At 45.5% G+C, this 24003-nt stretch overlaps 3 protein-coding genes across 6 annotated transcripts; 2 read left to right on the forward strand and 1 right to left on the reverse strand.

Moving 5' to 3' along the window:
* The first annotated feature begins 418 nt into the window (after positions 1 to 418).
* SLC37A4 (solute carrier family 37 member 4) lies at positions 419 to 16270 on the forward strand. Of its 4 annotated transcripts, none has more exons than XM_060268438.1 (11): positions 419 to 598; positions 6242 to 6337; positions 8648 to 9098; positions 10567 to 10799; positions 12195 to 12438; positions 12696 to 12854; positions 13975 to 14060; positions 14242 to 14355; positions 15069 to 15134; positions 15822 to 15960; positions 16044 to 16270. In XM_060268438.1, exons 3-11 carry the CDS (start codon positions 8951 to 8953, stop codon positions 16208 to 16210), a joined length of 1356 nt encoding a protein of 451 aa, XP_060124421.1. In that variant the 5' UTR covers positions 419 to 598; positions 6242 to 6337; positions 8648 to 8950; the 3' UTR covers positions 16211 to 16270. The 4 variants fall into 4 exon arrangements, with proteins under 4 accessions (XP_060124421.1, XP_034994771.2, XP_034994768.2 ...); XM_060268439.1 differs by lacking the exon at positions 419 to 598 and adding an exon at positions 3145 to 4599; XM_035138880.2 differs by lacking the exon at positions 6242 to 6337.
* A 1238-nt stretch (positions 16271 to 17508) lies between these two features.
* On the reverse strand, positions 17509 to 21396 carry TRAPPC4 (trafficking protein particle complex subunit 4; the record flags this gene model as incomplete). The annotated part of the gene is given in 7 exon segments (XM_035140027.2): positions 17509 to 17914; positions 18582 to 18708; positions 19751 to 19854; positions 19975 to 20149; positions 21047 to 21274; positions 21277 to 21373; positions 21376 to 21396. Coding segments are annotated over 7 exon segments (831 nt in total), but the record flags the coding sequence as incomplete, so codon positions are not given.
* Positions 21303 to 23469, forward strand: RPS25 (ribosomal protein S25). Its single transcript, XM_035138882.2, has 5 exons — positions 21303 to 21404; positions 21517 to 21612; positions 22550 to 22733; positions 23210 to 23307; positions 23410 to 23469. The coding sequence occupies exons 1-4, from the start codon at positions 21402 to 21404 to the stop codon at positions 23302 to 23304; spliced, it is 378 nt and encodes a 125-aa protein (XP_034994773.1). The 5' UTR covers positions 21303 to 21401; the 3' UTR covers positions 23305 to 23307; positions 23410 to 23469.
* Positions 23470 to 24003: the final 534 nt, after the last annotated feature.

Here is a 24003-nt window from a genome sequence, read left to right on the forward strand (position 1 = left end):
GGCCTTGTTTGGTGTGGTGCTTGATGCCTTCAGTTGGGCTTTCATTTTTGACAGGAGGGACAGGGAGGCTGTTGCCTTGGTGACCATTCCTCTGTGGAAGTCGCTGGCCAAGGGGAGAAAGTCAGCACTCTTTTATTATTATGTTTCTTTTTATTTATTTATTTATGGCCCCCTTCAGCTTCTCCTTAAAGTGCTTCCTCCTTAAAATGCTTTGAGCGCAGCCTTTGGCTGCCTCAAAAGGCGCAGCCCCCTTCTCGTCGTTACTTTTTGGCGGGAAAGCTGATTCAAACTTTGAAGGCTGTGAGTCTGTCAGTAGTGGGAAGCGCGCGTGCGCTGCAGCTTGGCTTGGGACTGAGGCCGACGGGAAAACAGGTAAAGTAGGCCAAACACTGGTGACGACCCTGCTTTAGAAGGGAAGCGTTACCATAGGAAAACTGCGCGCGAGGGGCAGGGATTGGCCGGAAGCTATTACCTGTGGATACGGACAATGTGGATTGGAGGAGCCAGGAGAGTGGCGTGCCCCTTGCCCAATAGCCGAGGAGAATGCTTTCCGCAAGGCGGAGCTTCAAGCTGAGGGTCGCTGAGGAGCCACTATCAGGTTAGCCCACTTTTCCTGCGGCTGGTGCAGAGGAACCACCGTGGCGGGTTGGTGGGTTGGCGGCAGCGAATGAGCCACGTCCGGCTTGGGCAAGCGCCCTTTAATTGTATGGGTCATAGGTGCCCGGGCCGACGTTGATGGGCGCCCGGAGGCCTTTGGGAGCGGGAGGGAGGCGCTGGGGCGAGCGTGATAAGTTTTTTCCTGGATCCTCGCGACCTTTGCTTGCTTTGTTGTGTGGATCTATACTAAAGGGTCACCGATGCCGCGTCGCTACCCTCTCCGAGGGTGAGGGGATGGGGGCCACAACGCTCCCTGGGGCAGGTGGGCTCATCGCACTGCCTGAACCCGTCCCCAGGCGGGAGGAGTGGAATGCGAATAGCCTCCGCCCGGGGTCGGGAGACCCGTGCGGTCTCCTTCCTGTCTGGCTCCGCATGGGGTACGTGCCAGGCACCCCCACAAACACCCGAGGCTCAAGATCCTGCTGCCGTTTCTCGATTTAGCCCCATCTCTGCCTAGACCACGTCACGCGGGAAGGTGTTTTAAATTACGCGGCATTAAAATCATAGCTGCCAACGGATTGATCCTTTTCTCACGAGGAAACCTATTCAGCATAACGGAATTTCCCTTTAAAAAAGGGAGAACTTGGCAGCTATGATTAAAATTCGTTATTGTTTTAGCTAAATAGCCTTTGGCACCTCAATATATAGGACTCACACTGTTTGTATTTCTTTTAATACTGATTTCAGCATTTTACTTTTTAAAATTGTCATACTTCCCGCGACCGCATGATGAAAAGGCGGTAAGAAATTGGATAATACTGTATTTGGATTGTTTGTTTTCACAAATGCGAACCTATATATGGAAATGAAGAATAAAGGCAATGCAAATCCTAATATATAGCGCTATTCTCCAATCCCAAACTTTTTAAACTCAAACATTCGTTTAAAGGATACAGAATTATCTCAGTGGGTAAATAGGCTAAAGTTGAACTGTTAAGTCCACTGTAACTATTGCCTCCCTCCCCTTATTATTTATTAAATTAAACTTACTAGTCACTTGTAACCCAACTGGTCTCTGAGGAATGTAGGTTGGAATATATATATGTGTGTGTGTGACAATGGCACACAGAAATACATAAATACAGTCATACCTCGTGTTAAGTACGCTTCAGATTGAGTACTTTCAATTTAAGTACTCCGCGGACCCGTCTGGAATGGATTAATCCACTTTCCATTACTTTCAATGGGAAAGTTTGCTTCAGGTTAAGTACGAACTTCCAGAACCAATTACAGTCATACCTCAGGTTAAGTACGCTTCAGGTTGAGTACTTTCCATTTAAGTACAGTACTCTGCGGACCCGTCTGGAACGGATTGATCCACTTTCCATTACTTTCAATGGGAAAGTTCACTTCAGGTTAAGTACGGACTTCCAGAACCAATTAAACTTACTAGTCACTTGTAACCCAACTGGTCTCTGAGGAATGTAGGTTGGAATATATATATGTGTGTGTGTGACAATGGCACACAGAAATACATAAATACAGTCATACCTCGTGTTAAGTACGCTTCAGATTGAGTACTTTCAATTTAAGTACTCCGCGGACCCGTCTGGAATGGATTAATCCACTTTCCATTACTTTCAATGGGAAAGTCTGCTTCAGGTTAAGTACGAACTTCCAGAACCAATTACAGTCATACCTCAGGTTAAGTACGCTTCAGGTTGAGTACTTTCCATTTAAGTACAGTACTCTGCGGACCCGTCTGGAACGGATTGATCCACTTTCCATTACTTTCAATGGGAAAGTTCACTTCAGGTTAAGTACGGACTTCCAGAACCAATTAAGTACTTAACCTGAGGTACCACTGTACATTACATCATATACTACATTAATATTACAGCATACAGTATTAGGAAAACACACAAACCCCCATTTGTTGGCATCCATCTGTCTCAAGAGACAATGGAAGAATGTACCATCAGAGGTAAAGTCAAACAGAGAGTTACAGCGCCTGTTGCGGCTGAGATGCACCACAGTGTTTCTTCTCCCTGTGCTATATTCCCAGTGGTCATTTCTCCTCTGGTCGCTGTGGATCATGACCTGACACTCTCCAGACACAATAGTTCTCTGCAAGGGTTTCCATATGGCGAGGTTAATGTCAGCCTTCATGTCTCATTTGCAGACATCTTTGTAATGCAGAATTGGTCTACCAGCACCAACCTAGTGCCTGAAAGCAAGCTCCTCCTAAACCATATCCTTTGGGATCCTGCTCTCCTTAGGAAGATACACTAATAGATACGGTAGCTGTTCACACAGAGTTGTCTTCATTATAAAATGTAATGTAAGGTATCCTAATAAAAAAATTCCTTCAGTAGCACCTTAAAGACCAACTGCAGTCATTAGCAGTCGTTCACAGCCATCTACAGGTTTACCACTCCCATCAGCCCATCACCCACCCCCACCATCTGACTCTTCTGTTTCAAGTGTATCTGAAGAAGTGTGCATGCACACGAAAGCTCATACCAAAATAAAAACTTAGTTGGTCTTTAAGGTGCTACTGAAGGAATTTTTTTTTTTTGCTTCGACTCAGACCAACACGGCTACCTACCTGTAACTAGAAGTAAGGTATCCTGTAAGTCTTGGTTTTAGATAGAGGGGTAACAAGTGACTAGATAAAAATTTTACACTGAAAAAGTGTACATAAAAGCATTTGCAACCATGTAATGTCCTTGGCCCAGTCCTCCAGCTTGGCTGACTGCCCATTGTCGGCAGTTACCCAATTGTAAAGTTATCTCTGTTAATTATTCTTTGGCCTAAATTCAGTAGAGGGAAAGCTCCGCTGACTTCATCAGACTTGTATCAGAACCATTTTGATGGACTTTCCTTTATTGATTTTGCTTGTTGGTTTCCAAGCCCTTTTAGGCTCTAGAAAGTCATACTGTTTAAGTAAGATATGGAATCTCCTTCAGAGGGCTGTGATAAACAGGGATAAATATGATCATGCTCTTATCACACTTGCTCAGGACAAATGTCTGCAAGCTGCTTCACTGTGTCCCAGGAATAAGCCCTTCCAAAAAGCAAGTAGCTGGGGGAATTTAGCTCAAACACAGAGCAATAATTTTCTGCTGCAACCCTGTCACTCTTTCTGCCAGAAGCTGCTGTTACCCCAATGGCCTTTCTTACTTACCATATTTCTTACCTGATTTTCTTTGCCAAACCAATATCAGAACATGTTATGTTAAAATTCCAATACACAGTTAAATAAACACCAATAGAGTAGAGCTCTCCCATATATTAGCACTCTTAGCATGTGAGTAACTTGGGGTTTTCTAGTGAAGCTAGCAGTGTGCCCTTGTAAGGGACTTTGGGTGAGTGACCAAGATAGCACCAGAGCATTTCTAGAAATAAGAGTTTTATTGAGAAAATATACTAACATTGCAATTTAATAGTTAACTGTTAGCAGAGACAGGAAGGTTAGAGAGAATGGTCATGAGAAGTGATACTGAAGGAAAGCTGTACAGTGAATTGCTTTGGCTTCTCAGGAAGGGGAAGTGGGCAGAGAAGAATAGCAGTAGGAATTAAAGAATTGACAAGAGAAAATGTTATATCTTTTTGTACTTATGCTCTGTTGAAGGGGGGAATCCTTGGTGCCATAGTGAACTCCAGAATGAAGAAACTCATTGGCCATGGCAGGATGCTACTGGGTAGAGTCCACCTGAAAGGAAAGTGCAGAAAAGGGGCGCTCAAAGCTGGGGGGGATCACTAAGCCTACATTTATCACAACAGAATCCTTTTATGGAATCCTCTGGAGCTGAAGGGTTTCAGAGGTGCAAGAGTGAGCACCCAGGCAGGAGTTCCTAAGGCTAATCAAGCAAGATTATCTGCCAATCAAGACTGCTTCTTAAATCACTCCGCTTTTGTGACCTCAGGACTTTCAGCTGAATCTTGGATCTAAGATCATTTATAGTCTAAAAAGAATGGGATGATCCTAGCTAAAAGGAGGTAGGTTCGGCTTTAGGTGAAATTTAAAGGACTTCTTGTTAAGGACCTTTGAAATTGCAGGACTCTGTAGCCCATTTATAATTTTAGGTGGTCCCACATCTGTGCGGGGGAATCTGAGTACTGCCTTGTCCATTTCTACTTCATTCTACTTTGCTCTCTACTAGTTCTCTACTAGCTCACTTTTCCAGACAAAATTTATCCTTTTGTTTCAAAGTCCCTGTGAGGACACAAAAATGGCAGCAAACTACAGTAATGCTGTCTAGCAACACTGCAGTGAAATTATCACATGTCAAAGCAGATTTTTAATCTCTGAATGAGATTTGTTCTTGGAACTCCTTAAAATAAGCAAGTAAACTTTTTTTAAAGGGGGGGAGACATTTTTCAGCTCATGGACAATTGTTTTTGCAGAGGAGAAATATCAGTGGTGCCCAGAGGCAAAAAGTGCATAGAACAACGGCTGTAACTTATGTCTTTACAAGAGGGTACATTCCAGCATCCAGCCACAAGTTACCCATCCTTCCATCCATGCTAGCAAAAGGCATTATCACAGTTCAGGGACACATTCCAGCCACACAAAAGGACTTGAGAAGAGTACAGAGCTGAACCAGTTAGGAGAGTGGCATGAGGTCTGAGGGGAGAGGCTCCATCAGGCAAGGCCTCTTTCCACCTGCCTTGCCTCCCCCCATGGCCCTGGGACTCCTCATAAGGAAGCTGTGCCTGGAGGAAGAACTGTGAGGGGAGAGGCTCCATCAGGCAAGGCCTCTTTCCACCTGCCTTGCCTCGCCCCCTCCGGCCCTGGGACTCCTCATAAGGAAGCTGTGCCTGGAGGAAGAACTGTGAGGGGAGAGGCTCCATCAGGCAAGGCCTCTTTCCACCTGCCTTGCCTCGCCCCCTCCGGCCCTGGGACTCCTCATAAGGAAGCTGTGCCTGGAGGAAGAACTGTGAGGGGAGAGGCTCCATCAGGCAAGGCCTCTTTCCACCTGCTCTGCCTCGCCCCCTCAGGCCCTGGGACTCCTCATAAGGAAGCTGCCTGGAGGAAGAACTGTGAGGGGAGAGGCTCCATCAGGCAAGGCCTCTTTCCACCTGCCTTGCCTCACCCTCCAGTCTCTGTTTTTCAATTTGTATTGAATTTTTTTATGCACTGTGGCTTGCTGTTGTTTTATTGATTGTTATTTTGAAATTATTTATTGTAAATGTTAAGAGTGGGTTTCTGTTTAATTTTCATATGCTGATATTATTCTATACTATTCTAATGATTGTTGAGCGTTACATTATTTGATTTCTTATTTTAAAGCTATGTTTTATTATCACATTTTTTATTGCATTAGATTGTTATAAGGGTGTTTTGTATTTCATTAGATTCTGTTTCTTCAGCTTGTAAACCGCTTTGAGTATTGTATGATAGAAAGGCGGTATACAAATTAAAAGTGATGATGATGATGAGGTCTGGGTAGAAAGGCTTGGAGGGTTGCATTTGGCCTCAGCTCAGATTCCCTACGCTGTCTTGGACTTTTACAGTACTTTGCCCCATGGCATATGTGGAGTGCCACAAGAGTGTTTCATTCTTTCTGTTGTTTAAGAAGAAACTTGCAGAGCAGTTGCTAATATGCTGACTACACTCAGCTCTATTCTTTTCATACAGGATGAGCAGGTGAATTGCGGTCTGCCATGGACCAGACAAATGCTAATAAACTTAACAGTAATAAGAAGAGGGCCAGTTCATCTAATCAACCTCATGGTGGGTGTTTCCTTTTCTCATCCATTCCTCTTACTGTAATAGTTTGCATCTTGGGGATATCTTGGTTTTATGCAGCCTTATGCTGGAAGCCCAGATGGCATCTAACACAAGCCTTTCAGCAACTTGGGCTGATGCACCTACTGCACCTGGTAACCATTGTCTGTGACCTGGTAACATCTAACTTGGATTACTGCAAGACTTCTAGGAGCTGCCTTTGAAGACCACACATAAGCATAAACTGATGCAAAATATGACAACTAGATTTATTGACTGGAACACACTGCATGGAATTGTGTCTGCATGTATGTCTAAAACTTACTTTTCTGTTTTCATGGAATAAGCTGTTTTGGAATACTAATGATGGGTGAGATTACTCTAGTGCTTGGGGTACCTGTTTTTTGCAGCCCTGGTTCTGTTGTGCCAGAGGACAGGCTGTTGAGCAAGAGGAGCTGGCCTAGAAACTAGCATGTTTATCAAATCCACAGAAAGCACAGCATGCATAACTTTAGGAACCTTAGTCTGGCGAGCAGAGTGCCCTAAGGTACCTGAGAGGAAGCCTGAACCTTTCCAGAAAAAGGAAGTGTTAATTATTATAAAAGGCAAATGGCAAGCGAAATTATGGAAGGTTTTCCTCTTATGGGCGGTCCCTTTAACGTGGGATATATTAAGATATGGTATGCCCCAACAATCTAATCTTTCAGATGTGTGCTTAAGATCTTTCTATTTGCCCAAGCCTTTTCTGACTGAACTTTTCTGTTGTCATCCATATCAACTTTATTATTCTTGATGTACATTTTATACTTATTCTTGTTTTTTGTACACCACCCTCATACAGTGGTACCTCGGTTTAAGTACACAATTGGTTCCAGAAGTCTGTACTTAACCTGAAGCGTACTTAACCTGAAGCGATCTTTCCCATTGAAAGTAATGGAAAGTGGATTAATCCGTTCCAGATGGTCCATGGAGTAAACCTGAAGCGTACTTTACCCGAAGTATGAGTGTAATTGGTTCTGGAAGTCCGTACTTAACCTGAAGCATACTTAATCTGAAGTGAACTTTCCCATTGAAAGTAATGGAAAGTGGATTAATCCGTTCCAGACGGGTCTGCGGAGTACTTAAACTGAAAGTACTCAAACTGAAGCATACTTAAACCGAGCTATGACTGTATTTTATAATGTGAGTGCTTTATAAATAATTAAAAACGGAGGGGAGAGAGAGCTTAAAGGGAGATGGAGGGCAAAGGTGGACACAGACAGAGAAAGATATTTCAGTGTTTCTGCCAAGCTATATGGGGCAGGTAAAACAGGGCTGAGTCGAAAGCGGGTTTGCAAGCACAGCTGATCAGTCCTGTCCATATGGGCTTTCAAATCCGAAGAGTAAGCTGATTGTCTGGTCTTATGAAGCACTGTTTATGGGACTGTGTTAGTACTTTCCTGGATGTGCCTTTGCCTGCATGGTTTGATTTCAAACAGTGTGTGCAAAAGCAGTTCATCTAGTGCTTTAAATTGATTTGGATTTTAATTTTATGCTGCCTTTCTGCATTTTATGCTTTTATTTTTGTACTTTTACATTTATACGCCTTGATGTTTGTATTTTTTGCTGTACATTTAGAAGCTTCCTTAGGAATTTTGATAAATTGAAAGGCAGAATAAAAGTCTTCCAAATTAATAAGCTTGATGGTCCACCCTGGAAATACAGTAGAGGGAAGTGTTTGGTTTTTAATTCACTTACAGTAACTGGGCCATCACTCAGTGGTAGAGCCTCTGCCTCTGCCTTGCATTCAAAAAGTCCCAGGTTTAACCCACAGCAGCCTGAGGTAGGGCTTGGAGATACCCCTGCCAAAACCTGGAGAGATTCTTGCTTGCCTGTCAGTGTTGACAATACTGACTTAGATGGACCCATGATCTGACTCTGTAAGGCAGCTGCCTATGTTTCTGCCAATACAAGAGACAGCCTTCTTGCCTTAATGATTTTGACAAAGCTCTCCATCAGTGTCTGCAACTGCAGGATAATGTCTTTACAGCTTTGCACCTTCTTTCGGGAGCAAGACTCTTTCCCTAGGAAGCGTGGTGCTAGGTAGACTGCCCAGCCCATAGGCAGCTTGCTTCTGCATCAGGACTTAGTTCCTATCAAAGATTATATTGTAGACCTGATTCAGGAAGGCATTGACCCCCCCCCCTTTACTCCATCGTGCTATTTGAGTTCAGGGGTCAGAGTGTAGTGGGAGTGAGGAAACCCTTGTTAATCTTTCTACTCGGAAGAAAAGCTCTGTTTATCCCAGGCTAGTGTCTCTTGTTTGTTTCACTGTAGGTGGATGGATTTATACTGAACAGTGTGTCCAGCCATGTTCCCGGAGTTAATTATTCTCCAGAAGGTGGCCGTGAGCAGAAAAGAGAGCAACAGCGAACTCCAGCAAACCTCCGGGCTCAGCAGAAACCCTGGCAAGCGCCTGCCGCTCAAGTGCTCTGACAGCTGCTGGTTCCCTGCCTCTCTTCTTTCTAGCACATTGGTGCCGCCACCCCTCTTTTCACATTTACTGTAAACTGGGATCTAAAGGCAGAACTGCTACAGGCACCTTCTCTCCGTCCTTAGAGGCACAGCTCTGAAATTGCAATGGCAGGAAAGGGCTATGGCTATTATCGGGTGGTGATATTCACTGCCATGTTCATCGGCTACACCCTGTACTATTTCAACCGAAAAACGTTCTCGTTTGTGATGCCTTCAATCATGGAAGAGATAAGCCTTGACAAAGATGACTTGGGTAAGAGCTTTCTTCTTGGAGGGAGATGGTACATGCAGAACATGTTTGTGGTGCTCAAAAAACTTTATCCTGAAAATATTTTCTTGAGATTTGGGGGGACTTCCTTTCTTTGTGCTTAGGTAGGGATTCAATTAGAATTCAGCTGTTGCTTTGCCAGGGAAGTTCTCTTTGGATGGAGGCCAGTCACTTAGAGGCCAGTTTGCAGTTCTGGGACTGATGTTGAAAGGCTGCTAGTTGTGCTTCTCTGAGTACTTGCATTTTCTTTCATTTCCAGATAAAGGCTGTCATTGTTGTTTAGAGAGCCTACCTTTTATCTGTAACCTGCCCCCTCAATGTCCACTGTTAAGAATTGCATCACTTCTTAACTTGATGTTACAGTAGTGCTAGTATTTATTTGTTCTTATACTATGTTAAGCGCAATGCACCATAATTAAAACTATATAAATAATAATAGGAGAGCAGGCGCCTGCCCCAAGGCGCTTACAGTCAACAATCCAACAAAGGAAAGGAAGCAGAGGCAGAGGCAGGAAGGGCATAAAAGTACATAATGTTTATTTCCAGTATGAGTACTTAGAGTTATTTTCACTAGGATATGGTGACTAAAGGATTATGCCAGACAAAGGGTCTGTGGACAATTGTTTACCCACAAGCTGGAAGCAGCTACAATAGATCAGTCTAAAGCCTGAGCAATATATTCCCAGTTTGCCTAGAGAAGGACAAACAAACATGGCCTTTCCTGAATGTAGACTTAAGCTTGAGGTAATAGATAGAAGGGCATCAGAATCTATAGAGCCTCTGTGTCTGTGTCATTGTTGTTGTTTAGTCGTTAATCGTGTCCGACTCTTCATGACCCCATGGACCAGAGCATGCCAGGCACTCCTGTCTTCCACTGCCTCCTGCAGTTTGGTCAGACTCATGTTTGTAGCTTCAAGAACACTGTCTAACCATCTCATCCTCTGTCGTCCCCTTTTCAATCTTTCCCAACATCAGGGTCTTTTCCAGGGAGTCTTCTCTTCTCATGAGGTGGCCAAAGTATTGGAGCCTCAGCTTCACGATCTGTCCTTCCAGTGAGCACTCAGGGCTGATTTCCTTAAGAATGGATAGGTTTGATCTTCTTGCAGTCCATGGGACTCTCAAGAGTCTCCTCCAGCACCAGAATTCAAAAGCATCAATTCTTTGGCGATCAGCCTTCTTTATGGTCCAGCTCTCACTTCCATACATCACTACTGGGAAAACCATAGCTTTAACTATACGGACCTTTGTCGGCAAGGTGATGTCTCTGCTTTTTAAGATGCTGTCTAGGTTTGTCATTGCTTTTCTCCCAAGAAGCAGGTGTCTAATACTGGCTAGCATTTTGCTTGGTTTAAGTACTGTACTACTGTCAACGAGGCTGAAGAGTTCATTTGCGACCAAGTTCCTTTGGCATAACATGAGCATGGCATAACTATTGGGTTCTCATCCAATGCAGGTCTCATCACCAGCAGCCAGTCTGCAGCTTACGCCATTAGCAAGTTCATTAGTGGAGTCCTTTCTGACCAAATGAGTGCCCGGTGGCTTTTTTCCTCTGGCCTCCTGTTGGTGGGCTTAGTCAATGTGGTCTTCTCTTGGAGCTCTACCGTCACCATCTTCGCAGGGTTGTGGTTCCTCAATGGGCTGGCCCAGGGCCTAGGGTGGCCCCCATGTGGAAAAGTACTGCGCAAGGTAAGTGTGTGTGTGTGTGTGTGTGTGTGTGTGTGTGTGTGTAGGGCATGCTGCTGCTTTCTGAGATGTTCCTAGCAGCAGGTTTCCAGCAGGGGGCCCTGTGCCAAGAGAGCAGTCAGTCGAAATCCATTCTCCAGGGCAATGGAAGCTGAGAGTTGCAGGTGGCAGCAAGCGGTTCTGGTAGCTTTTGTTTAGTGACTGTTTCTGTTACTGCTGGTCATTAATGCCAGAACCTCACTTGCTGTTTTCCTGTCCCAGGCTGCAGAGATAGAGGCCTTGCCTCTTCTCTCTGCTCCCAATAGGTGCCATGTTTCTCTTGAGCTTTGACTTGGCAGCGGTGGTGGGAGCTATCAATCACTAGCCATATCATATTTCACTTTGAGATATTCTTGGGCAGCTGGCACCCCTGTTGCCCCCAGCAGCAGCAGCAGGCTGCCTAAAGTAATGATCAAATGACGCTGAGCAAGTGGGCCTTGCAGGGAAAGTGTTTTCTGTGTTGGGCCAGGCATTCTGTACCCAGGAAGAGCTGGTGTGCAAGCAGCATAAAGAAGTAAGAAGAGCACTGGCAATCGAATCAAAGGCCCACCTTGTTCAGCATCTGGTTTCCTATAGTAATCAACCAGCCACCTCTTGGGGACATACAGTAAGCAGGACAGGAAGGCAATAGCTGTTGTTCCCCAGCAAACAGAGGAAGAGCGTGCCTCTGATTCCGATGGCAGAATATATGCCTCATAACCAGTAGCCATTGATAGTGTAACATCCAAAAGGAGAAAGGGAAGCTCTCTGAGGTCCTGGCAGTAACATACAACCCCCTCTGCAGAAAGATTGGGGACTGGAGGTGTTTCTGGGAGCAGTAAACTCCATTATTCAAATCTGTAAAATAAAGGAAGATTATTGTGAAGTGTTTTTGACCAAGAGGCCACTCCAGCTCCTTTTGTCCCACCTTCAGCCTGTGCAGAAGCCTCTGTCCCTTTCCCATACCAGGGTCTGGCTGCAGGCAGCCCTTTGCTTATTAGCTGTGCAAGACCCTCTGCTTTTTTGAGCTGCCCTTGGTTATGCCCCTTTTATCTGTCTCCTGTTATTTTTGAGAAGTTGTTCAGACTTAATTGATTGTATCTTGTTTCATTTTCTGCTGATATGTTTTTTATACTGTAAACTGCTTTGGGAGCCGTTTGGCTGAAACATTTTGGGAACTGTGTTTCGAGACGGACACTTTGAGATGCAGCTTGGGGGACTGGTTTGCGTCCCATTGGTGACTCCAGCAAAATTTTGGCCATCATTGTTCATGGCTTATGGAGCGGAGTTCTAAAGTCGCGTGAGCCTTCTGTATGCATGCCGGGCCCTGGAATGGGGACCTGCCCCAACTCATGTCCTTTCTCTCTCCCTTCTGTGTAGTGGTTTGAACCTTCCCAGTTTGGGACTTGGTGGGCCATCCTCTCCACCAGCATGAACCTGGCAGGAGGGCTGGGCCCTATTGTAGCTGCTCTGATGGCTCTGAGCTATGACTGGCGCACAACTCTGACCCTTTCCGGTTCTGTGTGTGTGGTCGCCTCCTTTGTGTGCCTGCTCCTGATTAAGAATGAGCCCTCGGACGTGGGACTGCCCAACATTGAGCCTGGGCCCAAGAAAGGGAAAAAGGGTGAGTGTCTGGGAGGCAAGAACTGGCTGAGGTGGGACAAAATGGCAGAACTGCCTGATATGACCTACTTTTGACCAAGCTGCAAAGTGGAAGGTGTAGAATCTGGCAGGGCAGGTAGCCCTGACAGAGGATTATAAGAGTCAGCTCGTGGAAGCCTCCAGTGAGGATCAATGGGAAGCCATGAAATTCTCCAGTACTGTCAAAGTTTTATGAGAACTTAGCTCGAGCTCAAGTGAGTAATGGTTTCTTCCTTGTAGGCTCCTCAGGAAATGACAGCACACTGGCTGAGCTGCTGCTTTCTCCATACCTCTGGGTCCTGTCTACCGGCTATCTGGTTGTCTTTGGTGTGAAGACATGCTGTACAGACTGGGGGCAGCTATTTCTCATCCAGGAAAGAGGACAGTCTGCACTTGTGGGTATGAGACACCAGCCCCAGCCTAATGTTGTGTTTTCCAGAGCTAGTCAAATCCTCATGGCAGGCAATTAACCCTACCCTTGAAAATGTAAGAGAGTTCAATGTGTGCCAATGTCAGTTGGGAGTTACCAACATGATTTGCTTAAGGGCTGCCTCTGAGCCCTATCACTGCCCCCTTCATCATGAGGCAGTGAGAGATGGTACCTTTTCCCTACCTTGAAAAGCATAGAGAGGTGAGAGGAAATTGCAACTCTATGTGCTTCTCCTCTTGCTGCTGTATTGTGGTTTTCAAGGCTCAGATCTGCAGGTAAACAGAAAGAAAAACAGAGTAGGGGGAAGGTTGGAGGGAAAGGGGGCTGATCTGGGAGGCAGGTGCAAGGGTCAGAGAAAACAGCAGGTACAGACATATGAGTCTGATCTAGATAATGAATTATCTTGAAATGGCTTAAGTTTTTTTCTACAGGTTCACTACCACCACCAAATCACAGGTCATATCTGTCTCCATTGACAGAATTGTAAAAATTACAGATGCAATGCTTTTCTTTGCAACCATGATGCAACAACATGAAGCGAAGACATGGATCTTTGTGGATCCTCATTATTTTGACAGGATCTTCTCAAAACCACCATAAATCATAGATCACCTCTAGATTGGTTTTTTTTTTATTCTGTGTAAAAATCATACAGATCAATGAGGATCCATTCCTTGTATCAATGTTTTTGAAGTACTGAAAAGCACTGGCTATTATTTTTCAAGTGTATCCTTCCCTTATTTGTCTGAAGAGGAATAGTGACACAGGTGAGAGAAGAAACTAGAAAGGGTTGAGCCCACAGTACCCTTGCAAAATTTCAAATATGCACACAGGCCCAAAAAGATTGGTGACCCATGCTCTAACCTGCTACTGGCCTTTCTTAATGCCAGATACCATTTGTTTCCTGAAATATTTCGTGGTGGGAAAATATATGAGAATCTGCTTTTAGCTGAGAAGTGTTAGTGCAGCAGGCAAGAAACTGTTAGCCTGACAAATCCCTCATTTCCATGTTCGACAAGGAAGCAGAATTCCCATGTGCAGATTCTCCCTCTAGTGTAAGCTGGCTTCTATTTGTTGTATACCCTGTAGGAAGTTCCTACATGAGCGCCTTGGAAGTTGGGGGCCTGGTTGGCAGCATTGCAGCTGGCTATCTTTCAGACCAAGCAGTGGCACGGGTAAGTCACCCTGTCTCAGGCTGTACAAAGGACAGCTACTCCTGGACGTCTGTTTCAGGCAGCCTTCCAAGGCAGTTGGTGAATGGCAGTACGGACATAGGTAAAGGAGGGGCTTGGCAAGGCACAGGTACTGCTGAGGTTGTTGGCTGTTTTAACGCAAGGGCATATTCATGTCTTCCAGGTGGGCCTGTCAAATTATGGGAACCCTCGACACAAACTTCTTCTCACCATGATGGCAGGCATGTCGGCTTCTATGTACCTCTTCCGGGTCACAGTCACAGCCAGCTCTCCTAAGGTAAGCCATACAAAAGCAATTTGTTGCCACAGCTCATTAGGTGAGACAGATACAATTCAGACAGAAAGCTGGTAGAGGAAAGGACAAAACTGTTCCCATGCACAAGCAAGGACTATTTCCTTATTGCAAGACCTGATCGGCTCACAGCATCACCTGCTCGGAGACTGGACATGTACCGGTAACTCTCTCAATTCCTTATGCTTTTTAGTAAACAGTAGCACATCCCAGGAGAAGGATTTCCACAATTGAAATGAAGTTTGACTTCTGGGGCATATGTGATGTTCTCTGGCTTTGGATCCCTTAGAGTGAAAGTTTATTGGGACCCTTCCTTTCTGGGCTTTTTACATCCACAATTGAAGCTATAAATTTCACAGCTTCGCCAGCTTTGCTCTGCCTTAGAGAAGCAGTCAAGGGAATTCCCCAGTTCCAAGCAGAGCATCACACGAGCCGATGTGGGGTATTTCCATTTATGGCAGGAGTAGGACCCTGTGGTCCTTTAAAATTCCAATCAGCCCTAGCCAGCATGAGCAATGGCCAAGGATGATGGGAGTTGTAGTCCAACAACCTGTGTATGGCCACAAGCCTCGATCATTGATGTACAGCATTGAAGGTGGTGGTGGTGTTTCTGAATGGCAGGTTTTACAGTTATTGCAATGCCTTTTTCTTCTTCTTCTCTTTGCAACTTGCTCATTTTTTCCTTCTTTCTCTCTCAGGAAAGCGACTATTGGATTCTAGCCCTCCATCCTCTTGCTAACCTTGTGGGCTTAACAGAACACGAGGTCTATATCCTGCTTTATCTTTATCCTGCCTTAGCTTCCCATCTCTTGTTTCTCTGCTGTTATTCTGTGGGGTTTAGAACCTTGAAGGAATGCAATAAATGTCTAAAAGAAACCAAAGCCCTGTCTGTTCATGCTGTCAGCTGCTTCACACATCTGTCTCCTAACACGTGTACTTCGTAGGTAGCAGCTTTGGAGCATCTGCCTATGGCGAAAGGGTAAAAGGAGCTTCTGGGATGCTTAGGGAGACATGATATAATCCTCTGATTGCACTGATAGATAATGTTGCCCTAGACACGTTATCAGACCAGTGTGCTAAAGGTTCTCATTTTTACAGTGATATATATTTTAAGGACAGTTTTTGGGGTACTGTTGTAATTTGTGCATCTGCAAACAGTGATTTTAAAGCACTTACTGATATCTAACCCCATCAAATGCTCTTGCACAACCTTTGCTTTCTATAGAAACTGCTGCTCATGTTTGTTATTCATCTAATTAACCAGATTGCTAACAGTTCCCCTTGACTCCAGAAAAATGGTGTTAAGAGCTCTCACAAGTACTGTATAAGATCTTTCTCAAGTGTAGCCTGAAACACTACCTCGTAGACAGAGATCCAGGTAGCAAGCTATAGGGTAGCTGAAATTTTATAACCCCCACATTCTGATTTTCTTTTTGGCCTTGTTTTGTTAGTTATGGATCCTGCTATTAGGAGCTATCTTTGGATTTTGCTCTTATGGGCCGATTGCATTGTTTGGAGTAATAGCCAATGAGAGTGCACCGTCAAACCTGTGTGGAACTTCACACGCCATTGTTGCACTAATGGCAAATGGTGAGTGTAGTCCTTTCAGAAATTGAGGATGGCAACACATTCTCTCCCCCTGCCCTCAAGTGACCTTTTCTTCTCTTTTTCAGTTGGAGGGTTCCTGGCTGGGCTACCTTTCAGTACCATCGCCAAGCACTACAGCTGGGGAACAGCTTTCTGGGTAGCAGAAATTACCTGCACAGTCGGCACAGTAGTGTTTTTCTTCTTGAGGAACATCCGCACCAAGATGGGCCGTGTACCAAAGAAGGCTGACTAAAGCACAGCGGTGGCTTGGCTGTTGGAGGAGTCTCCCACTGCAACCATGGGTTTTTAAAAAGTACTCCAACAACTATTAGATCAAAGGCAGAACTAAGCTTTGACAGAGCATCCTGGACCAGGGTAAAGTTTTCTGTTAAAACAAACAAACCACTTTGCTGCCGCCAGTTTTTGTTCCTTAAAATGGGAATGGCCAGAATGGTTTGGACCTAATTGACTAAACCTTATCCTGCTTCTCCCTGGCAAAGCCAAGGTTTGGCAGCCCCACCTGTATTAGCCTCCTGATGATCTCACTGGCAGCCTGCACTTCTTCCAAATGTGTTGTAAGCAAGCTGCATATGGACTCATTTTCACTGCCTGGAGAGGAAGGTATCACTTTTCTACCTCCATCACCTACAGAACACTTCTCTTGTGTATTTGTGCTTAATTATTCCCTTGATTCCTTCACCTTCCAACATTCAGTTAATTCCGATAACACTCTTCTCAAACAGTCTATGGTTCATTGGGGGTGTAATTGAATTGGAGACATTCACAGGAGGGGAGGCTTCATTCCTTAATCTTAGTATTTGGGGCTGTAGCTAGGCAAGGATAGATGGGCATGTGTACCTTACTAAGCATATAGACATGCAAACCTCAGAACCGGACCCAAATGTGGCCATCCAGGCCTCTTTCATCTAGTCCTCTGGATTCTTCCCCAGGCCCCATCCCTACATTGTTTTCATCTTCCAGAATGTGTTCTTGAACTCTTTTAATGCTTCTTCTTTACATGGATGGAAGAGGGGGTATGTGTGCATAGAAACTAGTCTACGGTACAAAGGTAAAATTTACATGAGTTATCCTCCTTTTGCCTCTGGCGCTGTCTTCTGCTGGCATGTTGGCAGCAAGGGAATGCAGCTCTCAGACTGATGTAAACAGATACATGATAATGAGGAAGTGATTATCCCCCTTTAGTGTAAGGAAATGTAGCATTTAGCAGTTGCACTGATCAGAACTTCCCTGGACACTTCTGCAGACATTAACTATAATTGCCATGAGGAGCCGATAATGCAGACTAAAAATGGATTGTTTTCTGTAATACTGGATTCCAAATCTTGTTCATTGTTATCGAGTGTACACTGACAGCAATAAAGACAATAAAGTAGAATTAACCTATGTTACTGCGCAGAGGCCTCTTCCTAAATAGGATGACTCCACTAGAAAGAAGCCCACAGAGATTTGCAATTTGGTTCAGGCCCTTACCCTCCCTGGATGCTGAACACCAGATAATTCATTCCCAGCTCAGGAATTCAAGTCCCTCCTTTTCCTTTAAGTAATGTTTTATTTACAGTTGCAGACATACAGTGCTTCACTCATAAATTAAAAGAATACATTGCAACATATATGTACATGCACCACTCTTGAAGGAATGGTGTAGCTCTCATGTTTTCTTTCAAGCTGCCAGCCACCTTCCTTTAGCAGCAGCCAAGGTTCAGCACCAACCACATCCACTCAACAGCAATACTTCCTGTTCTGTGCTCTGGAATTGCAGTCAAGGTTGCTACGAACAGGTGGTTGGTAATCTCTCTGACTCACAGTTTGGTTGTTATTGAAAAGTCCACTGGGTGACTGAAGTGGGATAAATCCACCCTACAATCCTGGCCCAAAAGGCCCTGCTTTCTCTGCTACCTCCAGCGCAAGCTTCAAGTTCTGATCAAAGAGCTCACATCTGAAATGGTGAAACAAACACAAGAGGACTAGAACATAACCACACAGGAGCAGGTTTAGCACAGTAAGCCACCCATTTTCCATTTTATTCTCAGTCTAGGATGAACGTCTGAAAGAAGTGCAACTACGTGTGACTCAGCATTAATAAGGTATGAAATACCATGTCAATGCAGCCTTAAGATCAACTGTGGGGACTCTCTAGGTGTTGTTAGACTCTATCTACTCCCATCAGTCCCAGCAGACATGACCCATAGTCAGGGATGATGGGAGCTGGAAGGCCCTTACAGGCTTCCAGGTCCTGTTGAAGATGCTTCTGTTTGCTCTTCTTGATAAGCTTAACTTCTTGAATCAACACTGGCACTGTGGAAAATGCCCCCCAGGCATGAAGTGTTCAGTAACATGTCTCAATGCGAGGTCATATCACAAACTGGAGGCATGCAGACTTACTAGGCCTCATACACTATCCAATGTGACGTTACCTATTGTGATCACACTCCGCAGTTGTTCATGGGATTTACCAGCATCCCAGGGAATAAACGGGGGTTCAGGAGCCAGAAGGGCTTTTCTCTCTTGTAATACTCATGTACATTGATTTCTAAACACATGGGGGGGTCAATTTTAGTAAGGGAGGGTTTGTTTTAGTGTGAGAATGTGCATTTGATCTATACCTGATTGGCATCTCCAAGGAGTAGAAAGGATTTTTCAGAGCAAAGTCTGAATAAATCTCATAAATCTTGCGCAGAAGGGAATCTATCCCAGACTGCCGTGGATCAGCAAGCACCACAAATTTTATCCCTGAGGATATGAAGAACAGAGTTAGAGCATGCCACATCCAAAGCAACACATACAACTGGCTTGAGTGATTTTAAAATGCACAAAAAGGTTCATTCCTGGTCATTCCTCAATAAAAGGCCCTGCAAGGCAAAGGCAGAAATCAAATGCCAGGTACCAGGCAGATGGAACAGTGAAGGAGGAGGAAGTTGCCAATTAGCTACCAAGGTTTTGTTGGTTTTAAAGCCCTACACAACTTGGGACCAGGATAGCTAGCAAGTTCCCAAGGACACCCTGCAAATGGATTCCACCATCACTGGATTGCCACTTGGTAATGCAGAAACAGACCTCAGTGATGGCTCCCACCTTTTGCAGTGCCTTTGGAAAATTTATGGAGACAGTAATGATATTTAACCGCCTCTTAAAACATCTGTTTACCCAAGCTTTGTTGGACTCCTGACTCTTACACTTTTAATTCTATTTTGTACACTGCTCAGTTTTATTTGTGAGACATACTTTTGTTTTTAGGTAACTTAACTGATTGGGAGTTTTTTTGTTGCTTTTTGTAAGCTGCTACTGCTACTACTACTAATTATTATTAATTACAGTTGTATGATGCCCTTCACCTGAAAATGAATGGCAGTTCACAACATAAAATTACAAAATAAAATTATAAGAACACAAGATAAATAATTCTTTTTAAAAACCAATTATCCCCTCCCACAAACACATTTAAAAGACCATAGAATGTTAATCAGCCAAAGGCCTGGTTATAGAAAAACGCTTTTGCCTGGCGCCTAAAAATATGCAATGAGCCTCCCCGGGGAGAGATGATTATTAGATTAAGTGGTTTTTGTAAACCACTTGTGATTTTTATATTATGAAGTACCAGTATACAAAATGTCTAGTTAGTAAACATTTTTCTTTTACCACTTCTCCACAAAGAGTAGCACTTCTAGGAACATTCTCACTGAATGTAGCTGCAGAACTTTACTTGCTCAAGTTGGGTCTGCTGTCCATACTAATCAAAGGTCAAGAAATGCAGATATTATAAAAGAAGCAATACCTGTTAGAGTCTGAAAACAGTGTAACTTGAAAGTGTCAGTCTCTAGCATCTCAATTCCAGAGCTTCCCTGCTCGGGAGACAGTTGGGACCCAATCGCAAACAACCTGCACATAAAACACAGCCCCAAATTGTACCTCTGATAAAGTGCCTTCCCTATATCAAAACCAGTCAATCCCTCTCCCTTTTCTGGGTTCTGGCAAACATCTCATCCACCCCTGACTCACGAATGGAACATGGAGGCCAGCATGAGCTTCTCATTGGATGACAGTCGGGGGCGACCAAAGCGGATTGACACTGGGTAGTTGGCTGGGTTGCCCAGGAACTCCAGCACATCCCTGCCGTCACCAGTGTACCTTCCGTTGACATCAATGCCGTTGATGGCAAGCACAGCATGGCCCACTGCAAAGAAGGGAAGAGGCAGTCACCACTCAATACCCCCTCTCACCAGGCACTGGCAAGCCTTCCTGCATCAGTAACTCCCCTGTCTCCCTCACCCTTGGGAGCTCTGCCAACCAGTGGAGTAAAGGAGCAAGAGCAGCTCCAGTATAGAATGTCATTTCCTGGAGCAGAATTTGCCAGTGACATAACATGAGGTGGTTGGTGGATGTTAGGTCTGATCAGGTTCAACTCGGGATCCTGACCTTAGGCAGGCAAAGCTTAGCCAGTAAACATCTCTGAGCCACCCTGAGATCTTTGGATTCAAGCTGGTGTGCTAAATAAACAAGCAAATAAATAAAAACCTTTTGGGAGTGGTCAAAACGTTTTACTATAAAAGTCACACCTGAGGCTAAAAACCATAATAAACAGAAGCATAAATGTTTTGATAATAAATTATCAATGATCATCAAAACCAGCTGCTGGGGGCAGCCACTGTACCCTGCATAATGGTAAGGGGGTCGGAGAGGGTCGCTGGTGGGACCCAGTTGTTCCCCCTCCCCGACGCAAAAAGCCCAATTCCCTGATCCCTTGTGAGTCACTCTTTGCCAGAGGAGCCTAATAAAGTGGACATGGTTCAGGTGTGCGCTGCCACTGAAGCTTTTTCAGCTCAAGGGGAAGCTGTCATGAGTTCCGTCTCCCCTTCAACATCCAAAGGCAGCGGAGGCACCAGAAAAATAAAAAATTCGCGGGTGGGTGGGTAGGCAGAGTGGGGAAAGTATACTTGTAGGGGGCGGGGGGGGGAATACAGCGCGTGTTAATGAAATGGGGGGCCTCCGCTCGTCCCCCTCGGGCGCCCCCTGCGTCGAAAGGGGCCAGCTCCCGGGGCCGCTCCTTTGCCGGCTGCTTCCCGTCCCTCACCGCGGATGCCGTCGCGCTGCCCGAAGGAGACGAGGACATGCTCGTCGTGCGGGCGCAGCACTAGCTCGAGCGGGAAGCTGAAGGTCTTCTCGGTCTCGGCCCTCGGCGCGTAGTGGTCCAGCTGGTAGATAAGCCCACCGGCCTTGTTCACCACGTACACGCTGAAGATGGCCATCGCGCTTCCGTCTGACGTCACGCCACCCCCGCCCAGCTCCCTGCCTGAGCATCTCTTCCGGTGCTGCCCCGGAAGGGACCCTCGGCTACGGGGTTTCCCGGCCTGCCCACGCCGGCGCCTTCCTTTCTGGCCGGAAATCGCTGAGGGAGAAGCAGCGACGGTAGCCGCTCCGACTGCACCATGGTAGGCCCCGACATGCAGGGCGGAGGGTGACCAGGCCGCTTCTCTCTCTCGCTCCCTGCTGCGGTTGTCCTTCTCCTCCTCATCGCTTTCCTCTCCCTTTTTCTCCCCGCAGCCGCCAAAGGACGATAAGAAGAAGAAGGACGCGGGCAAGTCGGCCAAGAAGGACAAGGACCCCGTCAACAAGTCCGGCGGAAAAGCCAAGAAGAAGGTAGGCCTAGGAGGGTCGTCGGAAAAGGACCGTTGCGGAGCCGCAGTGCTCTTCTCCAGAGGCGCGTGCACGGAGGAGCCCCCCTTCCCCCTTCTTGGCACTAACGTGCCGCGTGCTCCGAAAAAGCACGTGGAGGACCAGGTCGGGCCGGGCCCGCCTTGCGGAGTGGTCTGGACCACTTCGGGGGGCAGGAGAAGGGCCGTGTTTTTTAATGGTCTCGCGAGCTTTTTCAATAAATAACGAGGTTTTCCTTACTGCCCAATGTGCCATCGGCATCGCCAAGCACCCCAGCCTGCAGCCTGAAGTGGTATATCGTCTCCTCTTCCAACGTATATGCAAATGCAAGAAGTTGTACGTGGTGGAAGTAGTCTCTGTGAAGCAATGTTGTACAGGCATATAGAGGTGGCTACATAAACTTTGTTCAAAATGGTGCTGAATTTTTTTTCTGTATCGCTTTCCAAAGGGTAATCTGCTTCTGTGTAGGCAGATAGGAAGACTTGCAGATGGGAAAGGAACCTGTGGAATTTTATATAGTAGTGTTTGCCTACCTTAATATTTGATGATCTCATGTGGCATTGTGGTTAGAGTGACTAGGACTTTGATTCAAATTCCCACCTTGATGTGTGGGAAAATGGGAAGCGGAGAGAACCATGTACAATGCCTTCAGCCGCATGGGGGAAAGATGAGATATAGAAATACAATACACTTGGTGCTCTCCAGCATTTTGGACCACAATGCCCATAAGCTGCAGCTAACTGCAGTGCTGGCTGGGGTTTAAGGCCCAAAGAATCTGGAGGACACAAGGTTGGCAGACTGGTGTATGCACATCCTTAAAACCTTACCAGTATGAAGCCTTCTTCATCTTTACTCTTGAGTAACTCTCTGTCACTTGGGCTTTTAAAGCTTTAACTGATTTCCCCCCTTCTTTCTTGAGCAGAAGTGGTCCAAAGGGAAAGTAAGAGACAAGTTGAACAACCTTGTTCTGTTTGACAAAGCTACTTACGACAAGCTGTGCAAGGAGGTGCCAAACTACAAACTCATCACACCTGCTGTGGTCTCTGAAAGGCTGAAGATTCGAGGCTCCTTGGCTAGAGCTGCGCTCCAGGAGCTTCTCAGCAAAGGTAACAACATAGCCCATTCCACTGAGGCACTGAATTTTGCTATCTGTGGCTACATAAACCAAGGGTAGCCAACATGTCGTTCTCCAGATGTTATTAGACTACAGCTCCCATCATCCCTTTTCGTTGGCTACCCTTAGCTTAAATTAAGGTGTTGGGGGGGGTCACTGATAGCAGCCCTACTTATCTCATGAATGTGTGTGTTGGAGTCTGTCTCATTTGTTTGGTGATGGCAGAATAGGGCGCTAAACTGGCAGGTAGCTGGTGTTATCAGTGCTGCATACATGAATACAGAATATCCATAGGAGTACAACACTGTTACTTACTACAAAAGCCTCTACCTTAATTGTGAGCACTGTAATGAACAAGTTGCAGCTCCACAGATTTATTTTTGTACGTATAGGAAGTTGGTTGGTATGTTGCTTTTAAAAGCTCTGCTGTCCTTCATATTGAACTGAACTGTCATGTCCTTTTGCCAGGCCTAATCAAACTGGTGTCCAAGCACAGAGCCCAGGTCATCTACACCCGGAACACCAAGGGGGGTGATGCACCAGCTGCTGGGGAGGATGCATAAAAGGTGAGCTGCTTCTCAGTGCTGGCAGTATGGCTTGGTGAAATTCTATCATGGCAGTTGTTTAACAGGCAAATGGTTCTAATTAATTATCTGTTTGTTTTGCAGGTTCTTGGGAGGTTTTTAGACTCTGTAAATCACAAAAATAAAATAATTTGAACTCCTGAAGTTTTGTTTGGTTTTCTGCTCAGTTGAGTTAAGTACAGCTTTGTTTCTAATAGTCAGGGACCATAGGCAATCAGTCGTTGAAAAGCCTTTACTCACTTTCATACCAGGCTGGCCTGCAAATGCATGGCTATGTACTTTAAAAATTATGCCCCAGGCCCATAACATAAAACATGCAGATACTGCCACCCAGTCTTTGTTCTTACTGTGCCAATGAGGCAATTGTGGGAGCTACTTATAAACAGGCTTCTGGTCTTCTTATAACGGCATAGATTATTAGACCCTAGTGGAGGGATATAGGACTCCCAGCTGTCCTGATTTAAAGGCCTTGGTGTAGGAGGGTTCTGATGGTGGTGCTTAACCACCCACTCAAGCAGCCAGGACATTGTGCGGTGTAGGGGGTGTTCAGTCCAGCAAGGTGTCAAGGAGTTGAGAGCTGTTGAAGTGAACCCTCTGCTTGTAGGAAATGGGAGACCTGGCATTGGAGCAGGCCTGCATTACACCATATTCCTACTAGATACTGTGCAAATAGAATGT

This window comes from Zootoca vivipara, chromosome 15 (genome assembly GCF_963506605.1).
Source record: "Zootoca vivipara chromosome 15, rZooViv1.1, whole genome shotgun sequence".
Taxonomy (NCBI): Eukaryota; Metazoa; Chordata; class Lepidosauria; order Squamata; family Lacertidae; genus Zootoca; species Zootoca vivipara.